This window comes from Eschscholzia californica, unplaced genomic scaffold, assembly GCF_041429995.1.
Source record: "Eschscholzia californica isolate CP2 unplaced genomic scaffold, dmEscCali1.0.p SCAF_3, whole genome shotgun sequence".
Taxonomy (NCBI): Eukaryota; Viridiplantae; Streptophyta; class Magnoliopsida; order Ranunculales; family Papaveraceae; genus Eschscholzia; species Eschscholzia californica.
This window is the reverse complement of record NW_028238420.1, coordinates 1,227,611-1,251,146: the sequence shown is the minus strand read 5'-3', so window position 1 is coordinate 1,251,146 and position 23,536 is coordinate 1,227,611. Positions and strand designations below refer to the sequence as shown.

The 23,536-nt window shown below is 35.5% G+C and overlaps 5 protein-coding genes across 7 annotated transcripts; 4 read left to right on the top strand and 1 right to left on the bottom strand.

The window, feature by feature from the left end:
• The first annotated feature begins 285 nt into the window (after nt 1-285).
• Nucleotides 286-4,409, top strand: LOC147547517 (mechanosensitive ion channel protein 10-like). Of its 2 annotated transcripts, XM_086669620.1 has the most exons (6): nt 286-851; nt 957-2,686; nt 2,768-2,891; nt 3,140-3,433; nt 3,526-3,728; nt 3,964-4,409. In XM_086669620.1, exons 2-6 carry the CDS (start codon nt 1,095-1,097, stop codon nt 4,232-4,234), a joined length of 2,484 nt encoding a protein of 827 aa, XP_086525746.1. In that variant the 5' UTR covers nt 286-851; nt 957-1,094; the 3' UTR covers nt 4,235-4,409. The 2 variants fall into 2 exon arrangements, with proteins under 2 accessions (XP_086525746.1, XP_086525745.1); XM_086669619.1 differs by having other exon boundaries at nt 353-2,686.
• Nucleotides 4,410-9,575: 5,166 nt separating this feature from the next.
• LOC147547516 (uncharacterized protein At3g27210-like) lies at nt 9,576-11,979 on the top strand. Its single transcript, XM_086669955.1, has 3 exons — nt 9,576-10,294; nt 11,107-11,184; nt 11,285-11,979. The coding sequence occupies exons 1-3, from the start codon at nt 10,096-10,098 to the stop codon at nt 11,698-11,700; spliced, it is 693 nt and encodes a 230-aa protein (XP_086526081.1). The 5' UTR covers nt 9,576-10,095; the 3' UTR covers nt 11,701-11,979.
• Nucleotides 11,980-12,748: 769 nt separating this feature from the next.
• LOC147547515 (Cupredoxin superfamily protein) lies at nt 12,749-13,872 on the top strand. Its single transcript, XM_086670245.1, has 2 exons — nt 12,749-13,060; nt 13,365-13,872. Exons 1-2 carry the CDS (start codon nt 12,898-12,900, stop codon nt 13,751-13,753), a joined length of 552 nt encoding a protein of 183 aa, XP_086526371.1. The 5' UTR covers nt 12,749-12,897; the 3' UTR covers nt 13,754-13,872.
• Nucleotides 13,873-13,957: 85 nt separating this feature from the next.
• On the bottom strand, nt 13,958-17,837 carry LOC147547514 (Galactose oxidase/kelch repeat superfamily protein). Of its 2 annotated transcripts, none has more exons than XM_086670244.1 (4): nt 17,536-17,837; nt 16,449-16,520; nt 15,264-16,139; nt 13,958-14,770 (listed from the first exon to the last, which is right to left on the bottom strand). In XM_086670244.1, the coding sequence occupies exons 3-4, from the start codon at nt 15,746-15,748 to the stop codon at nt 14,143-14,145; spliced, it is 1,113 nt and encodes a 370-aa protein (XP_086526370.1). In that variant the 5' UTR covers nt 15,749-16,139; nt 16,449-16,520; nt 17,536-17,837; the 3' UTR covers nt 13,958-14,142. The 2 variants fall into 2 exon arrangements, with proteins under 2 accessions (XP_086526370.1, XP_086526369.1); XM_086670243.1 differs by lacking the exon at nt 17,536-17,837 and adding an exon at nt 17,219-17,518 and having other exon boundaries at nt 16,449-17,139.
• Nucleotides 17,838-21,917: 4,080 nt separating this feature from the next.
• Nucleotides 21,918-23,020, top strand: LOC147547513 (uncharacterized protein At4g15970-like). Its single transcript, XM_086670502.1, has 2 exons — nt 21,918-22,277; nt 22,348-23,020. The coding sequence occupies exons 1-2, from the start codon at nt 21,957-21,959 to the stop codon at nt 22,858-22,860; spliced, it is 834 nt and encodes a 277-aa protein (XP_086526628.1). The 5' UTR covers nt 21,918-21,956; the 3' UTR covers nt 22,861-23,020.
• The last annotated feature ends 516 nt before the right edge of the window (nt 23,021-23,536 follow it).

Sequence of the window (23,536 nt, the reverse complement as noted above, 5' to 3'; positions counted from 1 at the left end):
GGCTTCGTTGAAGCATCCTCTCATAACTTGATTGACCAACGACTTGTTAAAGTTTAATTAATAAAAATTTCAAGTGAAACAATGTGTTAATAATTAATGATTATGTTATTCAAAACAACCAATGTTTTCAACAAGTTTAATTTCGCCAGTAAAAGTGTGATGGGTTAGACATGACAGTTAACACAAGTCGTGTAGGAACTAAGAACATAGTCTTGGGAGCTAAGTTATCCTTCCCGCCACATCTCGTCTAACCCATGGGAGGTTGACACGACATCTGTTGTGCCAAGACATTTTCAGGTCGACACGACATGATGGTCACCACTGACGGTCACCCAACCCATTCGTCAACCACGAAAAATAAGTGCGCCTTTACACCAAGTGGGGGTCCGTATACATGCTCTATTAGATTATTCAAATATATGCATGGCAAGTGGAATTTTCCCCCAAAATCAACCCCTAAAAATTCAAAAAAAAAAGACAGTCTTCGGCTGCTTGAGTTTTTTCTTTTTTACCATTTTATTTTAACTACTCAAGTAGACCAAGAAGACCTTCCCAGTTGCCTTGTTTCTCTCTCTAAAAATTCCCATCTCTTTCTCTCTCTATACTACCTCATTTCAACAATGGCGTTCCAACTAATCACTACATATTTAAACTTCTATGATTTTGTCTTTCTTATTTGGATTTATCCTACCCATTCATTAATTCTCTCTTCCCTTCTCTTCTATATTTCTCAATCTTCTACTGATTCCCCAATTCCCTTCTATTTTCATCAGAAACAAGAACAAGAACAGAATTTTCACTTTGAAAATTATGATCCTTCTCTGTTTGATAGAAGTACTCAATATAAAAAAGTAAGATTTTTTTGAACTTTTAATCCTGTAATTATAGTTTCTTCGTTTATGAATCTGTTTTTTGAATCAAGTTCAAATTTTTATCCTCTGTTTGTTTAATTTCAGACTCTGAAATACCATTTCCGCCATTACTGGCGGCAAATCTGAAGAAAAAACTTCAATTTTATTTTTTTTTGTCAAAATTTGATCTTTTTGGGTTTAATTAGAAGGGGATTTGGGAATTGAAAAGTGGGTATCAATTCAATGGATCCAAATGGAAATACCCAGGCAGCAAATCTAAAACAAGCAACTGAAAATAGTGTAGTTTTACTGATTGCTCAAGATCAGACTTCTAATAATAATATTAGTCAGAATTCTAATAGTATTAGTAATCAGAATTCTAATAGTATTAGTAATCAGAATCCTAATAATACTAATCAGGGTTCTTCATTAAGCTCAAACTCTCCAAGTTTCAGTTCCAATATTCCAGCTGCTTCATTCGCTATTCAGATGCCATCACCCAAAGATTCGAATTCGAATTCCAATCCAATTCTTCCAGAGCTCAAACTGCAAAATTCGACATTTTCAAGCATCACCTCTCCAGAGATCAGGGGGTTTAGTCCATCAGCTGATAAACCTCCCAAAATCCCTCCTTCTCCATCAACCCAAACTCCACGAACACCAGCAACAAGTTCTGTTTTCGTGAAGCCAAAATCTAGATTTGTCGAACCTCCTATACCAGCTGGTATGACAATGATTGACAAAACGAAGAGCAGATTAGGACAAGACCCAGGTCTAAATACGCCTTCTAGAGCATCCCCGAGTAACAGAATTAGTACTGCCAGTACTCCGAAGGAGAACAAAACAGTCACAGCCCCAGTTACACCAAAAACACCATTAATGGCAGCTATAGGAGGAGGAGAAGACGAAGAAGAAGATGAAGAAGAAGAAGAGATATACACAAGTGAAAAATTTCAGGCGAAGACGGGGAGTAGCTGGAAAAAACTCAAATTTTGGAAGTTACTTGAATGGAGTGCATTAATTTGCATCACCGGATTGTTAGTAGTAAGCTTAACGGTTAACAAATTGAAGCATTATAAGATTTCAGAGTTAGAGCTTTGGAAATGGTCTGTTCTTCTATTGGTAATTGTTTGTGGCAGACTTTTAACTCAGTGGTTTATGAATGGTTTAGTTTTCTTCATTGAGAGGACTTTCATTGTCAAGAAGAAGGTTCTATATTTCGTTTACGGGTTGAGGAAAAGCGTTCAAGTTTTCATTTGGTTAAGTTTCGTTCTTCTTTCATGGGCTTTATTGTTCGACGGAAGGATAAAACGATCAAAAGATAAGAATAAGATCTTGAATTATGTTACAAGAGCTCTTGTTTCGTTTCTCGTTGGATCGGCTATTTGGATGCTTAAGACCCTATTGTTAAAGATATTAGCTTCTTCTTTCCATGTCAGTACATTCTTTGACAGAATTCAAGAATCACTCTTCCATCAATATGTGGTTCAGATGCTTTCAGGACCTCCACAAATGGCGTATGCTGAGAATATCGGGCGCACGAAGACTATAGGGCAGTTAAGTGTTCGAAGCACGACGCAAGGGAAAGAAAGTGATCAGGTGATTGATGTTATGAAACTTCATAAATTAAAACAAGAAAAGGTTTCTGCTTGGACTATGAAATTGTTATGTAATGTGATCAGTACTACTCGGTTAAGTACAATCTCGAATACCATTGAAGATTTTGGTGATGATGAAGAAGAAGTTGAACAAGAAGGAACGGAGATTACTTGTGAGTGGGAAGCTAAGGCTGCTGCTAAACGGATTTTCAGGAATGTCGCGACATCTGGTCACAAGTGAGTGGATCTTTTATATATATATATATATATATATAGTTGCTTTTATAGTATGCAATTACTAATTGATTTGTGCTCTAGGTACATCACCAAAGGCGACCTCCTGAGGTTCTTCAGTCAAGAGGAGGCGGATAACGTTTTCCCACTATTTGAAGGAGCAGTGGAGGCCGGAAAAATAAAGAAGTCGATGTTGAGGAACTGGGTGGTAAGATATCTTCTTCTTTGCTCCTGATTTTGAAGTCTTTGTTGTCACCAAGGCCCAAGCCCAAGATGTACAGGGTTTTGTTCTTGGAGAGTGCTCCATGAGCCCACCCAAAAGTCCTAGGCAACTTACTAAGCTTGAGCTCGCATCTATAGGCTATATATAACCCAGTATGCGGTCGCTCCCTAAGCGATGTGAGATAATATTACATTTCAAGACTCACTGATTAAGGTTTACCTGGTTATGTTCAGGTGAAGGTTTATCTTGAACGAAAATCGCTAGCTCATTCATTAGACGACGCCCAAACTGCAGTAAAAGAGCTAAACAAAATTACCTCTGCACTTGTGTTTGTTGTGATTGTCATTGTTTGGCTTCTTTTAATGGGAATAGCAACAACCCGACTTCTCATTTTCATCTCATCTCAGATGTTACTTATTGTTTTTGTGTTCGGAAATTCCGCAAAAACTATATTTGAAGGTATCATATTTGTTTTCGTGGTTCACCCATTCGATGTTGGTGATCGATGTGTTATCGACGGTGTGCAGGTAAAACTATCCTTAAGTCTCTATTCACACCCTTTTAATACATAAATCGACATAATTATCTGGTCGCTAAGTCATTCTTTTGTTTCGTGCAGATGATTGTCGAACAAATGAACATTTTGACAACAGTTTTCCTAAGATATGATAATCAAAAGTTGTACTTTCCTAATTCAGTTTTGGCTACTAAATGCATTGGCAATATATACAGAAGTCCATTCATGGGTGATAGTGTTGAGTTTGCTGTCAATGTTTCAACAACCGTGGAGACTATCGGAGCTCTAAAAGCTAGAATAAAATCGTAAGAAAATAACTTCAACCTTTTATACGTTTCACTATCTATAATATCCCACATTGATTGGGTGAGCATCCACAGACTGCGCTATAGGTGCGAGGTCAAGCCTAGTAAGTGTCAGACGCCTTTTGGGTGGCTCATGGAGCACTCCCCAAGAACGAAATCCTAAACTCATTGTGTTTAGCATCGAGTGACAAAGCCTAGGTCGTTGTCTTAACGATACTTGTTTTGGTTGTTTCAGGTACATTGAAAGCAAACCTCAACATTGGAATGTAAATCACAGTGTAGTGGTATTAGACATTGAGAATATCCACAAGATGAAGATGGCTCTTTATATTACTCACACCATGAATCATCAAAACATGGGTGAGAAAACTAATCGAAGATCTGAATTAGTCTTCGAAATGAAGAAAATTTTCGAAGAACTTTCTATTGAATATCAATTGATGCCACAAGAAGTTTATGTTCGATACGCTGGTTCAGCGACAACAGCACCGATTACTATTGGATGACGTAAGAAAGTTCATCTTCTTTTTCTCTGTCTTGTTATTGTTCTAAGTTAAAAAAAACTTGGTCATGTTCATATTTCGAACAACCTGTTGTTTCAGATGTAACTATTGATTCATTTTCCTTCTCTTTTTTATCATTAATATTCATTATTTAACAAGTGGATTCAAGTTTTGATCACATTATAGTTCATATCTTTATCAATTATACAAATCATAGATACGTTTAAGGGTTTGGATGCCTCGACTGGTTTGCCAAGACTCATCCACGCTTTTCCTAAGAAGGGATGTGACATGATCTAGTTCTTCGATTCCAAGAAGTGAAAATCCTGCAATTCCACAGTTGGCTCCATCTGCATCTATCGTTGAGGGCCCTAAGTTTCCATCAACCTGCATAATTCTTCGGTACGAGTCAAGTCAGACAGATCTGACAAAAATTGCCTAATTCTACACCGCCCGTTACTACTAGAACAGACCCAACAGCCAAATTTTGTGCTGTGAACAGTTTCGCAATAGGCGCTGTTTAACAAATATTATAGGCACCATCTCCTTCTACTTACTACTTAGCTTGTTATTTGCCACTTAACATCCGAAAATGTTAACAAGAAGAAGATGAGAAAAATCAAAGTTCAGATTACATAGAGTTCAGTTTAGGTTGAAAGACGATTTAAGTTATATTCTTAATCCTCTTCGGCATGGAAAGAGGAGCTAGTCCTATTCTTCTACATATATCGTCTCTGACTTTTTTCTTTCTTTCATGTTAGAATTGCTTCGACTTCGAGACACACCAAAATTGTTCTAATTTTGCTTGCCATCTTTTCTTTCTTGATATTGATTTAGAAAGAGATAAAAACACTAATTGGGAATTTAGTTCTATTGTAAATAATTGTTTTTAGTAACATTTGTTGGTAGGTGAATCATCCCCAAAATCTCAACTATACAAACAACATTGACTATTTGGTTATGAGAATTGTAAACGTCTCCTTTTTAATCTTGATTTGTTTAAGGGAGGTTTTATAGGCGCCTCAGTCAATTGCTACTGGCAACTTTTTACGCAAACTTCTTCCACTTCAAAGGGTGCCCAAATCAATAAATTGAGGAGCCCACCCATAATGTCTTTGGTAATAATAAATATAAGACTTATTCACTTCATGTATTTGTTCATCATCTATTTATGCTATATGGAATGTAACTAATTTTGAAAGGCCGCTGCTTTGGGGAATAATGAAAATTCTCCGGAGAATAAAGACTATTCTTAAAACTAGTCAAAGAAGATTGGCTTTTTATGTTTCTTTTTATTGCTAAGGGGTTTCTAATTTTAGAAGATGCTATAAAAATGGTTCCTCCATCTCATCACCTCTCTCTGCCACATCATCTTCTCGACACCTCATCATCTTCTCCCGCGAAAGTCGCCGGCCGGCCAATTTTCCGGCCGGCGACCTTCAAACATTAAAAAAAAAAAAAAAACTTTTTTTATTTTTTATTTTCTCTCTCCTCTCTCTCTCTCTCTAAATTTTTTTTTCTTTTTTTTTCCTTTTCTCTCTCTCTCTAGAACAGATTGAGAAGGTCTGTTCTCTCTCTCCCTCATCCAATCACCCTTTCTCGCATAACTATTCTTCTTTTTTCAGATCCCAATCTCTTTCTCTATCCATCATTCATTCTATCTCTTTGAAACCCAATCTCTCTTGGGTTAAAATTTCAGTGTGAATTTCAAAAATTTATTTGTCAATTGAAGAAGAAGAAGATGTTTAGTATTATTAGATTGAGGAAGTTAAAGGAAACAGTGATTAGAACATCAAAATTTGCAACTTTATCATAAACTAGGTCATCATCAGATTCTTATATTGGAATCTCGAATAGATCGTTAATTTATACTCGATTTGATAGTGTTTACCGTCGGCGTGAATCTTTGATTGGATTATTACAACAAGAACGTCATAAATGGGATGGAGGTAGTGGTGGTGTGGTGGTGGTTCCGATGAATATTCAACTCGTAAAATTAGGGCAGAAGCAAATTGCCCTCGTTGTTCTAAACCAATGGACCTTCATTTCTTTGATCGTGGTGATAATATATTTATCAAGATGTTAATCTTTGCCCTAATTGTAACAAATTTTAGAGGGAGAGAGGAGAGAGAAAAATTTTAAATATTTTTTTTTATATGTTTGAAGGTTGCCGGCCGGAAAATTGGCCGGCCGGCGACTTTCGCCGGAGAAGATGATGAGGTGTCGAGAAGATGAAGTGGCAGAGATAACAGATGAGATGGAGGAAAAATTTCAAAAAAATGTATTCTGTATTCCCCATAAAAATTTATTCTCCGGAGAATTTTCAAAAAGATCTGGATTCCCTCGAGAATTTATTCCCGGAGAATTTTCTTTATTCCCCAAAGTCGCGGCCTTTTGAAATGAGTTAATTCCTATATGGCCCCCTACTTTGTGACCAGCTTCCTTTATGGCCCCCTTTTTTTCGTAAATTCAAAATGACCCCATTTTCTTAACACTGTCAGTCAACTTTTATGGTTAATCTTTTTGTTTTCATATTTACTCTTCTTATAAGAATGATTTCAAAATTCAAAATTGACCCCCTTTTAAATTTGGGTCAATTTCCAAAAATTTATAGCTACTTTAGAAAAAACTAGGGGGCCAAAAATAGAATACATATAAAAAAAAATTAAAAACACCTCATCTCTCCCTCTCTCCTCCACATCATGTATTCCGCCACCTCATCATCTTCTCCGATGAAGGCCGTCGGCCGGCCAAATTTTCCGGCGACCTTCAATTTTTTTTTTTTTTTTTTTTTTATCTTTCTCTAACTAATCTCTCTCCCATCTCTCTCTCTCTCACTCCCATCTCTCTCTCACTCCCATCTCTCTCTCACTCCCATCTCTCTCTCTCTCTCATTTCTCTCTCTCTCTAATTTCTCTCTCTCTCATCTCACTATAATTCCGGCGAAGGGCTCCTCCCCTTCGCCGGAATTATAGTGAGATGAGAGAGAGAGAAATTAGAGAGAGAGAGAGAGAGAAATTAGAGAGAGAGAGAGAGAGAGAAATGAGAGAGAGAGAGATGGGAGTGAGAGAGAGAGAGATTAGTTAGAGAAAGATAAAAAAAAAAATATTTTGAAGGTCGCCGGAAAATTTGGCCGGCCGGCGACCTTCATCGGAGAAGATGATGAGGTGGCGGAATACATGATGTGGAGGAGAGAGAGGGAGAGATGAGGTGATTTTAAATTTTTTTTATATGTATTCTATTTTGGCCCCCTAGTTTTTTCTAAAGTAGCTATAAGTTTTTGGAAATTGACCCAAATTCAAAAGGGGGTCAATTTTGAATTTTGAAATCATTCTTATAAGAAGGGTAAATATGGAAACAAAAAGATTAACCATAAAAGTTGACTAACGGTATTAAGAAAAGGGGGCCATATTTAAATTTGCGAAAAAAAGGGGGCCATAAAGGAAGCTGGTCATAAAGTAGGGGGCCATATAGGAATTAACTCTTTTGAATCAATGTTAAAGATATATTAAAGGAGTAATGGAAAACCTAACCTTTAAACTAATTTCAATATCGAGACTTATATGATTTCATAAATAAGACTTCAACCTATTTGGTTAAAATATGATAGAAACCAAGTCGCATAAAATATTGGTAAAGGTTAGAGACTTACGGTGGTGCCATATATACACCGGAAATATTGATAATTTATGATTAGAAATTGTGGTTATTTGGGCTCTAAAATTATTAGATATTTGATTGCCAACTAACATATGACTTTTGGTTCCTTCTTGAGATTAGTTGGGTTAGAAAATCTAACTTAAGTTTCACATGTTTTAAGAAAATAAATGAAGTCCAATGATAATAACATATATGTCAACTCTAATTTTAATTTGTTTCAACAAAAAATAAAAGACTCTAATTTGAATCTGTAACGAAAACGCTGTAACATTAGTATCTTTCTTAATCAAATATTGTTAAATAATGAAGAAAATATTATGTTTAATGACATTTGACTTATTTAGAAACTAAATTTTTAGTGGAAGGTCCACAATATGGATCTCGATAACATAATAAGTCCACTATTAATACAAAATAGTTCAATAGTCCCAAAAATGCAAATGTGAAAAGCACCGAACAAATCATTTTTACATGCACTACTTTTTGAGATTCACCAGATAAATCATTTTTGCATGACATCGTATTTTAATTTGTGTTGCGTACAAAACAAATATATTCTTCCACATATCTACCCATTCACTAAACAATCAACACATTAGTGATGCATTTGTATATTAAGTTTAAATCTTAAATTTAACATATTTTTTATTTTGGAATAATTGGTCACAGCCATTCACCTCATTAAATATGGAGTTAGAGATGATAATCACTATTACCACAATATACTTAATCTTGTTCTTTCCAATAACACAATTAGACCAAGTTAGGTTTCTAAAAGAAAACAACGGAACTTTTATAAAGAATCTCTCAAGAAGAACAATCGTGGTGACCAATAAGAGAACTCATATTATGTTAACATTGTAAAGGTACAAAGGCCGTGACTTACCACTCTATGAATATCTATATTATGTGAACTTAAATTGAAAATATGTATTATAAGATTATTAAAACTTATTCGTTGTTAGTTATTTTATATTTAGAAAATAGTTTATGGAACATCGACATATTTCTTGTTCTCTCCCAACAACTCACATGGGAACACTAATTTCAAATCCGACTGTTTTATCTGATTTTTATTATTGTATTATTTTAATGCTTTCTTTTAATTTTATTTTATTTGTAGTTTATATTGTACACATTTTTTTATTTGAAATGGTTTTATGTCTACATTTATTGACTATCAAGATGGATGGAGAAACGTTTTTGTGTAAAATAAAAGTATTATTTTTGTATAGTTAGAGTAAACAAATCAATCAATCATTGTTCAATAACAATAATGTTTAGCATGATTCATTTTGTTATGTGTTCTTAATATTATACCGTTTTTTTTTTTGAAATTGACTACGATCTACGATAGTCATTTCATTGACATTGATACATCGATGTGATAAACACGAAGCTGCCGACTCTTACAAAGAACGGGTCTATAGTCCAACTAAACTATAGTCTAAAGCCCGCCCACATTATTTATATCTTAACAACCTAAGTTCAATAAACTATGAAAATCACCTCTAAACCATGGAAACCACCTCCTCTTGGAATCGAACTTGGGATCTCCAGGATTTTGGAGTTTATGTCAACACATTGGACCACTTGGACAACGTTATACCGTTTTTAAATCATTGATTTTCTGTGATTCTGAGTTAAAATTGTCTTCATAACGTATTGTTCTGAATCAAAATTTGTCATTTGATAACCGATATGATTTTTTTTATTTATTTAACGTATGAGTTGAGTGAGATTCAGAACTTACTTTTACTTTTGTCTTAACCATTTTATCTGCTAATTCAGATTAATTTTAGATTCATTTGAAACAGACTATTCAAATTCAGAGGGAGGGGGATCCCTTGTTCATTTAAGCTTCTATAAAAGCTTTAATGCCCCCAAGAAGAAGATTAAGGGTCTCAAGGAAATCCAAAAATTCTATCTTTCACCAAAAGAGAAACTTTACATCTTCCTTTTTTATTGTCATACTAATTGGAACCGTAATTTATAGATAGTATATTGATTGATTACCCTTTCAATCAATCTATTCATTCTTCATGGTTCCCCACTACTCTCTACTCTCCCTTAAAAAACAAAAATTTCTCTTTCAACTCCTATTCTGTCTCTCTTAGCTTTTTCATGGGAAGGGTAGCTTCTTCTTAACCTTGATTTCTCTCCCTATTGTGAATCTCTTTGAAGAAAACTCAACTTGATTAATCATGGGTTCTTGTACTTCTATCCATAAACATACAGATTCAGATTCAAAAGTTGGAGTTTCCATTGTCTCTGAAACTAAGAATCTATTAGTTTCATTACCCACTGAACCAAAAACCATTAATGTTGAACACCCAATCAGTGATTTTGGTGTTGTCTCAAGACTCTCAACAACTTCTTCATTGCAGACTCCACATGACTTTGGTATTCAATCTTTACTTCTACTAAATCATTTTCTTGTTAATTTTGTTTTGGATTGTTAGATTTGACATTTTGGAAAATGGGTTTTGTTTTTGAAGTTTGAATTGATTCTAGGAAACTCCAAGACTGTTGTTTACCTTTAATTTTCAAAATATGGGTTTTTGTGTGTGATTTTACTTGTAATTTGATTCCTCTACTTTGGGTTCTAAAATCACATAAACACTTGGGATTTAAGAAGAATGAATCATTAGAACTCTCCATGATTATAGCTTATTAAGTAGTTGAATTTCATTCTTATATATTTCAGTATAATATTGGTAGATTAGATCATCTTTCTCATAATGATTTGGAGTTTCGAATGAAATTAGTTTAGTAGTTGACTTATCGAATTTCTGTTTTCTTTCTTCTTTAGGATACGTAAATTCTTTTGCTAATCAAATCAATTCTAATACTAGTTTGTGTTATTAAAAAAATGTAAATTGTGAGAATTTTTTCATTGATTGGTTGATTAAAGAACCACAACATGAAAACTATCGAATCATCAAACTTCGAATTGACAAATACAACCGAGTTCAACGTGGGTTTGAGAATTACGTGTGATTATCAAACCATGTCTTCGAATACTACGACCTGTTTAGTGTGAAAACATCGACCAATATTCCAAATACCAAAGAAAATGAAGTGAAAAAAAATCATGGTCTTGATGGCACTGCTTAAGTTATGACCATAAATAACATTTTTTTTCGTATTTTAGATGACAAAGTGAACGTTCGTCAGGGGGTTGTTAAAAAATGTTGCCTTTTTTGCCAATGCAGCTAGCAGAGAAGACACCTTCTTTGATTCTAGGCCATGGTTAGACTCAGACTGTGAAGATTTTTACAGCACTAAGGGAGGTATGAAGAATAAGAACACTTGAAGTTTATAAGATGCTTCCTTCATCTTTCTAGTCTAGATCATTATGTTTAATACCTTGATTTTTTGTTTATTTCGTAGATTTTACGCCTTCATGTGGAAGTTCTCGAAGTAGTACTCCTATGCATATGCGTAGTTATATGGGAACACCTCAACGAAACAAAGCTTTTCTTATAGAGAAAACATCGAGCTTTGAACCCGAAAAAACCCCACCGAAGAAGAGAAAGAAACTAGCCGAGCTATTTAGGGAGAGCTTCAATGCTCGGAAACTCTTCGAGAGCCAAAATATTGAAGGTAAAGAAAATGTAGCTAATCAAACTTCATTCCTGTCTAGTAGTGAAAGAACTCCGAATAGAGTACCCAAACCAGAGAAAGTGAAGTTCAGAAATACGGTTAGGCGTTGCTTGCCGAGCTTAATTCCTAGCTGCAGTTCTATTGAGAGGAAAGAGAGGTTGTCGATGAGTTCTATCCAAAACGGCGAAAGAATGCGAGCTTGATTCCATTTCAGTATGGAGTACTTCTATTTGGTGTTAAAGGAGAAACAATAACCTTAAATTGACGTATGAAAAAGGGGTTTATGTCATTCTTGGACAAACTAATTATCGACCATGAACTGGAAGATGGTTTTTGGATTCAATTTTGCCTGTATAAAGGCGGAAGCGAAGAGCCTATTTATTAATGATCTGTTATCTGAAAAGTCCTCTTAAAGAACAAAGATCATATGTGACAGACAAATATTTATAGTTATATATATAATGAAGTTACTATTCAAGCTCTTACTGATATTTACTTTTTCATTTTTTACTAAATCTTAACTAATCGGGTGATGAAGTTTGTAATGCTAAGAACGACAAAAGTTTATTGTTATAACCGAAAACTAGGTGTGTAGGACAAGGCTACCGAAAACTATTTGTTCCCTTTTTTTCACGCATTCATTCGAACTTGGTCTATTGTGGAGCCAAACTAGATGGTCTTGGGGAGTTTGTGGTTTCCCAAAGAAAACTTACTCGAGGCCTAAACTGAACCAGTTCAGATTTTAGATGATTATTTGTTTTTGCCTGTCTCGTCTGAATAATTCATTTCGGTTGATTTTAGATCTATTTGATTCAGATTCAAGTGATGACACTTATTTCCATGAAAGTTCTATGACTACAACTATTTTTTCTACTAAAATGATGTCTCTATCACTTGACTTGGACGATTGACTATTAACGGAAGAAGCTCGTTCCACCTAATTACGCACTCAACGAATCTCATTAATTTCTTTTTGTATTCAAACCAAATCTAACAAATTTCCAAAATACTAACATTTAAGATCAATGAAGAACTTTTAGTAAAGATGAACTCATTGTAAATATAGGAAACTTAACAAGTAGGCTTTTCAAAAAAGAAAAAAAAAAACTTGGAGTGTACTTTAAACAATGTTCTAATTATAGAACACATACTGTTAAATGTAATCACTACAAAATGTAATCACTACAACTTAGTCTGAAAGCTAAGCTAAATTTCTATCTCTATCTTCTTTTTGTATACTAGATGATACACCTCTCCCTCTTTCTCTCTCTCCCCTCTCTCTCTATATATATGTATACATACATAAGAAATGAACAAGGAGAGAAGAAAGAGAGAAAGAAAGTAAGAAAGAAAGAAAGAAAGAAAGAAAGAAAGAAAGAAAGGGAAGAGGCAGTGAGAAAATGATGAAGAGTGATCAAAGAATAGTAGTATATGTATTGGTGATTTATATAGCTTTGGTAGCAAGAGAAGCTCTTGCAACAAAACATGTTGTTAATTGGGATTTATCTTCTGATTTCAAGTCTTTGGCCAAAAAACAAACTTTCAAAGTTGGAGATCAACTTGGTAAGTTCAATATTCTGATTCGACTTAGACACTTAGTGATGTCTAACTCGTTTGAATGACTAAATCAGGTTAATTTTGGGTTCATTTGAAAGATTTAGATGCAATGAAGTCAAATTTTGTAGATAAATAACAAACATAATCTTATAGCTTAAGACTCAAAGATAGAGGAGTCTTGTTTATAGCCTGAATCAGGCTTGACTTGTAGAAGATCTAGTGACCTTCCCCCAGCAATCTGGGACAATCTACTATATAACGCTTCGATTAAAATCTAAAATAGAGCATTGTTTTTTTTTTTTGTGTGTAGTTTTCCAGTACACCTCAGGATTACACAGTGTAGTAGAATTATCAACCGAAAAAGAGTACAAGGATTGTGACACTAGTAATGTCTTGGACTCCATGAGTACTGGCAGCGACACGATCAAGTTAACCAAGACGGGTACCCGGTACTTCGCTTGTGGGACTGCAGGCCATTGTGATCAGGGAATGAAACTTAAGGTCAAGGTTGTTGCTGCAGATGAAGCATCCACTCCTGACCAGGATTCGTCTCCTACCTCGTCTTCTACTTCGACTCCAACTACTTCAACAGATTCAACACCAACTACTACTTCGATTACATCTGCAGTTGTTGGTGTTCAATCCCATGTTTCATTTCTCTTAATTTCAGCAGCAATCACAATCTCTCTGCTTTTTTAGGGAGTCTTCTTGAAGCTTAGAGTTTAGCTGCTTTGAGAGTTGGTTGTTGTTATGGGATTTGTGTGTTTATTTGTATGTGATCATTTGAATATTAATAAAGAGTTATAGTTTTCGGGGCATGAATTTTGCATCGTAAAACATAGATTCGTCCCAGGAGTAAACCCTAAATAATTTCTTACCTGATAGAGTACATAATATACGAAATAATAGAAAGGTACAAATATCTTCCAACTCAAACAAAATCAGTGCAAGTCATAGATCGGCAATCAAATAAATTACTAATTTAAATAGAAGAAGAGAGCCGCCATGAAACTCATAATCTAGAAACTAATACATAGAAGTTCGATTAAGAAAACAGTAAAACAACAAGTGCAGTATCATCGTCTTCTTCATGCTTTGACCGTCACGCTACACAAACACAAACCAGATGGTTTAATGGAGGAAGTCTGCCATTCTGATCCAGCAGCAGCATCTGGATCATATAATAGAGTTCGGTATCCTGGTTCTTCTTCCAAAGAGAAGAGTAGTAACTTTCCATCAAGAACTCCAAATCGAAATCCAATTCTTGAACTTCCTGTCAGCGGTACAGGAACCATCTTCCATGAATTGTCATCTGGGTTGAAGATTGCTAGTTTCCTCTGGTTTTTCCACTCCATACAAAACAGTTTTTTGCCCAACACAGCATGTGCAGTGACCATGACACATCCATTCTTCATTTCGCCCCACGTGTGGTGTTTAGGGTTGTAGACATCGACGAACCTTGAATTTCCGATAGTAAAGCTAGATCTTCCTCCCATTACGTAAAGTTTTCCTTCGAATCCGCAGGCAAAGCAACCCCATCGTGGTCGACGAAGACTTTCTATTAAGGTCCAGATGTTTGTTTCTGGGTCGTAGACCTCTGCACTTGAGATACTTTCACCCTCTGATCCATAGCCTCCTACTGCATATACCAAACCATTGACTTCGGCACAAGCGAAGTCGTGTCGAGCTACATTCATACTTGCTAATTCACTCCACCTGTAATCAAGGAGGAAATGAGAACTTCAATTTCAAGAAGAGCTCGAACAAAATCTAAAACGACGAATATGGAGTTAGAGAAATCTTGAAAGGATTGCTTTAACGTCTAAAATAAGTCACTTAGAGTATACTGCCGAAAATTCAGCTCAATAGGCCCATCTTAATGGAGGGGCACGGTTTTAAGTACGTAAATAACAAGAATACTATACGTCCATACAGGAGTATCTGTTGATTGCTTCTCGTTTTCAGATGGTGGTTATATCAGTCTTTATTGGTATCAGAAAGCACTAAAAAGGTTTAGATTTCTAACAATAAAATCTTTGAAGAGTGTCAACTAAGCGTGAAATCAAACAAGAAACCGCTCAATACATTAGCTTGTGTCCGTATAAAGTGGATGATTTAGTGGTGGTTTTCATGAATAGCCAAAATGGCACTTTATGCATCAATAAGAAACTCACAGTTAGAACCAACATCCAAAAAGAACGGAGCATACCTGTTGAGGTAGGAATCATACTGGTAGACATTGTCAGAAACATACCCTGCACCCTGAGATGCTAGATAGCCAGCCATGACCAAAAGCTTACCATTGAGGACAACCACGCCAAACCCAACTTTTATAGGGCACGGCATTGGTGGAAGAAGACGGCGTTCTTGTCCTAAAGAATCCAAGACCTCCCATTGGCTTCCTTTTCCTCTTGCATCTCCAGTTAAAATGTAGAGCCACTCTTCAAGCTTCCCTGCATGTTGCCTCACTGTTATGAATTCCTTGCTTTGGATGAATAATCTCCATTGCTTGGACACAGCACCCATGGCTGGGAAATTGGATCGAGGGACAAGAGCAAGGCAGTACTTGCCAACTTCATCAGGTAGTCCAGGTAAAATAGGGATATAAGAATCGAAAGGTTCCTGAGGAGTCAATTCGGCATTCATTTTGGAACGAGTTGGTGGATCTTTCTGGGGTGTAGTGGAGAAACACATCTCCAAGTCTATGAGTTGTTTGATTTTGGAGTTTGGACAACTCAGAAAGAATGTCTCAAATGAGCAACTTAACAAGTTATAATGGATATCTTTAACTCTTACGCTCCATCATACATGCCATTGTGATTAAAGAAAGATTGCTGAACCGCTTAATGACAAAGATGAGATCAGAGAAATTCGTGATATCCTTCACCTAAAAGGATTCTACGAGACCAATGGATAAAAGCTGTTTTAGATTCAAGGAACTTCCACGACTCTGTCTGATCCAATTCAAATCCCATGCCGGAGCTTCTTCTTCCCTTAGAATATTTCGTTCCAATTGAACTATGAATAGTTGTACCAAGGTTTACGTTGTACAAATTGCTCCTTCCCCCAAACATTGCCCCAATATCTACGTCAAGTTTAATATCATTGTTAAATAATTCTACTTTCCACAGCAACGAGTGAACAAACATAGAACCAAAGAATAAACAAATCATATACTAAAAGAAACAGAAACAACAAATAAATGGAAAATGAGCTAGCCACCGAAATCCCAGGCAGATTGGGGAGGAATCCCAAATCCACTGTTGGGATTGATTCGTCAACTTCCTCTTGATTTGTGTCCCAGATCACAATGAAATCCCGACCATTGATATGGGATTCCCTCCCAAATCTTCCTGGGATTTCGGTGGCGCTATCACTATGAAAATAAATATACCTCTCAAGGCCATAGAAGTACAAAAAAAGGTTTAGCCTCCCGCAGTTTCCATTTATTGAAGTTCACAATCACCTACATGAATTGAAAAAAGAAACCACTCAAAAACCAAGTAAAGGAAATGTTGATTGCAACCATAAGAAATCATCAAAATCCCTATACGAAGAGTTTCCTAGACTGCAGACCCATTAATAGATTCACGGGCTTTAAAAAAAATCATGGAACTGAACTGATTAGATACCTTCTTTCTACCTATAGGCTATACCAATCCAATTAACGGCAAGAAAAGATAAACGTAATATCATTCAAACATGAATATAAGAAGTTTCAGCATCATATGCTTAATTCAGCATCCTGGTCACAATCTTAGTAGTTAACAAGTGAAATTCAAAAGACCATCTATGGTCATGTCCGAGATAATGACAGTAAGCGTATTGAAACTCTTGTCGCAACGATTTAAAGCCCATTCCTAATCATTGACTCCGGAGCAGTAGGGTTATTGAGGTAGGCCAGACGGGCGATTATTGGCTAACAAGCTAAATCTCACAATAAAAGAAGGAGATTAAAGAGGGATAGATTTGAACTTCGAAAGACACAAAGGGATCCGATACAAGATAAATCTGAAAAGTCAAGCTCAAATGATAGGTTCAGGCATAAAATGTAGATCTAATACATCAACTTCAGGCATCAATAGCTACAATAACGATATAAAAGTTCACGTCTTTTTGATGTTCTGAATGAAATACTTAACTAAAGCAGCTCAGGAAGTTAACCTGAAGAACTATAATAGACCTAAAACGATCGGATAATCTAATAGTAATCAAGTGAATCAAAGAAAACGAACATTTTCAGATCTGAAACTGCATCTAGATATTATAGAATAAAAAGAAAAACCAGAATTAAATGAAAATGAACAGATTGATTGAGATATCTGCAAGATAAGTCTAATCAAATAATTTCAATGCAATAAATTTGTATACTTGAATCAGAATAGCAACTGAATGATAATTAGACAATTGAATGATATAAAACCCTAGAATTAAGAAACAGGGAGAGATAACAAACAAGTTTACAAGAGAGTCGTTAATACCTCAAGAATGGAAAGGAGAAGTTCTTCTGAGTACGTCAATGGCGGTGAATTGGATGATTAGATAAGAGATTAGGTTAGTTGGGAATGGATATAGAGATAGAAGAATGGAAGAATGAAGATGTTATTTTATAGAGAGAGAAAGAGATGGGTAGAGAGAGAGAATATGGGAGAGAAGAGATAGAGAAGGTGACAGGGTCGTGAGTCTTGTCAGAAAATTGAGGTTTTCTATGTCTATCTATCTTTATTGAAAAATGACACAAAATGCTACAAAACCACATGAGAGATAAATTGACTCAAAAAGCAAAGAAAAGAAACTACAAAAATAGACATGCTCAAGAGCATCTCCAATGCAAAACCCAAAAAAGAATTCTTAGTGGGGGTTATTCATTCAAAACTTTTATCACATCTTCAAAGTTGTTAAGACCTTTAAAGTTTAACATTATTGGTTTCGACCTTTTTTTTTAAGAATTTTGAAGTTTTGTGTTGTTGGTCCAGACCTTTATTTAGGAACTTTACAGTTTTCTGTGATTCATTTAGGCCAGTGTTTTGGGGAAAGCTAAATAGTTTCCGGGGTGTGAAATTTTAAAGGGAATATGCAAAATTTTGAAAAGTTTCCGGGAAAACATATTTTATGGGGAATATAGTTCAAAATAAAAATAAAAAACTCTCCACCTCACCTCTCTCCTCCATCTCATCTTCTATCTCTGCCACCTCACCATCTTCACCGACGAAGGTCGCCGACCGGTCAATTTTCCGGCCGGCTACCTTCAAACATTAAAAAAAAAAGATTCTCTCTCTCTCTTAAAAAAAAAATTATTTATTTTAAGACCTAGATCTGGTCTGTTCTTCAAGAACAGACCAGATCTAGGTCTGTTCTTCACGAACAGAACTGGTCTGTTCGTGAGGAACAGAACTGGTCTGTTCGTGAGGAACAGATCTGTTCCTCACGAACAGAACGGACCTAGATTTGGTCTGTTCAGACCAGATCTAGGTCTTAAAGTAAAAAAATATTTTTTTTTTTAGAGAGAGAGAGAGGAAAGAGAATTTTTTTTTTTTTTTTTTTAATGTTTGACCGGCCGGCGACCTTCGCCGGTGAAGATGATAAGGTGAGGTGGAGATTTTTTATTTTTCCCCCTAACAATTTACAAAATAAAATTGTCAAACAAAATTGACCAATTTTTGACTAAGTCTTCACACCCCGGAAACTATTTAGCTTTCCCCAAAGCGCTGGTTTTCGTTTAGATCTTTTTGGGTTATTTCCCTAATAGCCCCCAACTTTGTGACCAGCTTCCCGCCTGGCCCCCTAAATTAGCAAAAATACTCATATGACCCCCTTTTTCAGTTATCTTTAACTTCCGTTACTCTCTCTCCTCCATCTCTTTTTCTCTCTATGCCAAGTCACACCACATCATCTATCACGCCACATCATCATCTTCTCCGGCATAAGTCGCCGGCCGGCCAAATTTTCGTCCGGCGACCTTCAATTTTTTTTTATTCTCTCTCTCTCAAAAAAAAAATAATTTTTTTTCTCTCACATCTCTCTCTCTAAACTTCGGCGAAGGGGGTTACCCTTGAACTATCTTCAACCAGACGAGCTCCGGCGAAGGGGCTCCTCCCCTTCGCCGGAGACATTGAGAAGAAAGAGAGGGAGAAGAGAGAAAAGAAAGAGAAGAGAGAGGGAGAAGATGATGAAGTCGCCGGCAACTTTTTTCTACGACATTAAAGGGGTGTTTGGTTTAACTTTTTTTTGTTTTCCACCGTCTTCCCGGAAACGTTAGGGTCCATGAGTTTTAAGTCCAAAATAAAGTTCAAAAAAAGTTTAAGGTCCAATCTTCCCAGAAAATAGGTTTTTAGTCCTTTTCGTTTTGGAAGAAACATTGTTGATAAATAACGTGTTATGTATGACACATATAAAAAAATGAAATAAAGTATGGAAAACATAAAATAAAGTATGAAACTTTAACAATAAATAACAGGTAATTTATGAAACAAAACAAGAATTTTTAAACAGAAAAATACTGTAACTTTGAAGTCTAGAGATACTTTAACTAATTTAGACTAAATATCCATTATAATTATTATTTTGGCTTAAAATCCTATATTAATATTAGGGGGGACTAAATGTGTTTAGGGGTAGATTTTTGGACTAAGAACCCAAAAATTCGAAACTTTAATGCTTTCCCCAAAACAGTGGCCATTATAAATTTGTAATTATAATAGTCGGAGTAATTCCCAATTTCTTTCCACATTAGAAAATTAGAAATAGTTCAAGGGTACGACTGATCTAGTGAGTCGATGCTAATCTAGTAAATTCCTTCTGAGATTGATTTTCTTTTTCCATAATTTGAGGCCTTCAGAATTATTATTTATGAGGTGGATGATCCCAAGTTAACGGTAGTATCAATACTTTTTTTTTTTTGTTGAACTTGGTAGTATCAATACTAGATTGCACATTGGAACTTGAACAATGTACAAAGTTATTTGTTTTGATTTTTTCTTTTGATGAAATTATTTGTTTTGATTTAAAGATCATATTTTTGTTTAACGATCATAGGCAAGTGTTCCCCATTTTTTGAATCTATATAATTTTTTATTTTTTAAATAAAAAAAATAACAATTAATATAAGTAGTGAGGGAAGTAGAACATATATGACTTCTCCTGTGCTAGAAAGACCATTTATTGGAAGATCCACAATTTACATCTGAAGTAGAATATTTTTCATGACTAATCTCATCCCTCAACCGATTCTTAAAATACTCGCTGCAGCATGTAATACTCTTCAAGTTAGCGACCAATAAACTACTTCACAAACTTCGTCACATTTCTCTTCTATTTTCCGTTATTCTAAGAGCATCTCTAATGCAAAACTCAAAAAAAATCTCTATTCATCCTATATGGATTCTTTTTTTTTCGCAATTTTTATTTTTTGAACCGTAAGTTCCATTTGAGATTCTCACTCCTATGTGGCGTTAATAGAGATCCTCAATTTTTTTTGTCTCCAATGCAAAACTCTAAACTTATCCTATTTACTTATGTGGCATAATTATTTTTGTAAATAAATAATTAGTTATTTTAGAAAATATAGAAGTCTCGATTTCTATTTGTCGAAAATCAAATATTGATGAGTTGGACAATTAGATATCTCAAGAGGGCACTCTAGAAATAGAGTGTCCTCTTGAGATATCTCTATTTCACCCTCGAGGCCTCGACACGTCATCTTAGAGATCCAAATAGAGTGTTGCATTAGAGAGGATTTTTAAGAAAAAACTCTAAAAACCCTAAGTGGCACTCGAAGTTTCTAAGATTGAGTGTTGCATTGGAGATGCAACACTCAAATGGAAAAACTTAGAGTGCAACCTAAGATTTTTTGAGTTTTTTGTAAAAACTCTCTCCAATGCAACACTCAATTTGGATGTCAAAATGATGTGGCATCATTTAATATTGAGATATCTCAAGAAGAAACTCAATATTTGAGATTTCTTTTGAGGATCTCAATTGGTCACTCAACATTAAAAGCAAATCTAACTATCTAGGAAATGACACCTAAGTTATTTTTAGGTTTTTGGAGTGTTGCATTGGAGATTTCTTTTGAATTGAGGATCTCAACACTGACATCTAGGAAAGAGAAACTCAATTGAGCCTTGACACATAGGACTATTTGAGTTTTTTTTTGAGTTTTGCATTGGAGCTGCTCGAAGTATGAATCATGGTCTAAATAGTTTCATATGTATAGAGTATTGTGCATCTCAAATCCATTTCATACATATACCCATAATTGCCATAAAGAAGGGTTATATATAGTAATTAAGGTAGTACTAGTACCCCCATAGAAAAATCTCCACAAAATCCGTCACAAGAATTTTCCATTTTTATCACCTCTAAGGATTCTAGCAAGGATTGTTCTCATTCAAAACCTTTCCCTTTTGATTTCTTGCCTGAGTTACATATGCATTCAGAATATTATATATGCATTCAGAATATATCTTTATCATGTTAACAAGATAATACCTCCAATTTCTTCCTTCTTTCTCTCTCTCAAAGACTGCAGAAAACACAGAGAGAAAGAGATTTATGAAGATGATCAATTACAAACCTTCCTTACTAGTGGTTTCTCTGGTTGTTATTACTTCTTTGCTTTACTATCTCTCTTCAAACCCATTCGAAGGTGAAAGCAGAAGCCTGGTCAGATCACCCTTTTGGATCAAGAAGACAACAACCCCTTCTACTACTGTAAGTCGTCTAATCACAATTCACTTTGATAGAGTAGTAACATGTATGCCGTAGGGGTTTGAATCTTTCCGTTTCCGCAAAAAGTAAATCAAGATGATATCGAAATGCCTTGATCTGAAAAACTATGTTCATTTTTTCTGAACAGAAACCAGAGCACAGAGAATTGGTGCAGGTGTTAAAGAAAGCAACAATGGCGGATAGGACAGTCATACTTACAACCCTGAACGGTGCATGGGCAAGTCCTGGTTCTGTAATTGACCTCTTCCTTGAAAGCTTCGAAGTCGGGCAAGGAACCAAAAGACTTTTGAATCATTTGGTTATACTAGCCACAGATCAAAAGGCTTATAATCGGTGTATCTTGATACATCCTCACTGCTTAGCTCTTACAACTCCTGGTGTAGATTTCACCACTGAAAAACGGTCCACGACTCCCGATTCCCTGAAACTTATGTGGAGAAGAATTGAGTTATCGCTGACAGTTCTTGAACTTGGATACAGCTTTATCTTCACAGTAAGAATTTCTTTCCTTCTTCTGAGCCAAAATTGCTTCTGAGAAAAACCTGAATGAATTCACATTGCAGGATGCAGATATTATGTGGTTGAGAAACCCTTTTCCACACTTCGGAGTAAATGATGAATTTACTATTGCCTGTGATTCATATTCTGGTGATTCGAACGACAACAGAAACAGAGGAAACGGACATTTTATGCATGTAAGATCGACCGCCAGAATAGTAGAGATCTACAAATACTGGTACATGTCAAGAGTATTATATCCAAAATCACGTGATCAAACTGTTTTTGAGCACATAAAAACTGATCAGACTGCTTTATCGATCGCGTTCAAAGTAAAGTACCTGGATACAGCTTACTTTGGCGGGTTCTGCGAACCGAGTACGGATATGAACAAAGTGATCACGATGCATGCGAACTGTTGCGTCGGTATTGAGAAAAAGATACATGATCTCAGACTTGTTCTTGAAGACTGGAAGAATTTTACAGCTCTTTCAACTGAAGAAAAAAGATTGAGAGGATCTTCTTCTTCTTCTGAAACTTCTCCATGGAGAGCTCCAAACAAATGCAAGCAAAGGTGAAAGTTCATCAACCAACAACTCTGTAAATGAAGCTTCCACCAAATTTGAATCATTCCGAATCTTTTGCTGTAGTATGGTAACATTTAAGACCGTATAATACCATCGAGAATTGTTGGGTGAAGGATTGTAAACCTGATCCATGAACTTTTGCAGTTGTATTTGGTGGTGGTGTCCACTGAATCTCTAGTGATTAACTATTTTAGACTCAAATATTCAAGCTTTAACCACATTCTTGTTTCGTTCTTCTTCCCTCAAAGGACTACATGTTTGTAGCACTTCACACATTAATTGATTAAACTAAGGATCAAATTATGGGACAAATAAGATTTCACATATTTCCAATGATCACAAGAACATCAAAGTTCCGTGTTAGAGCCCACTTGGATCAACTCTCCTCGAAAAAAAGCTAGCAAGGAAAGGATTGTCCAAGACTTGTCTACTTTGCAAATGCTCATGCCCAAGTGATGTGGGATAAGGCTAATATCTCCCCTCAATAACATTTCTGGAGTCACTTGACACTCCTCCACAAAGATAAGATTGAGAAGTCTCAACTCATCCTACCCTGAGACACTAGCTCTAACACCTAGTTAGATCCCGTTGGAACTTAACTCTCCTTGAAAACTGATTTACAAGGAATGGATCACCCACGATACTTTTTTAATTTTGCAAATTCTAA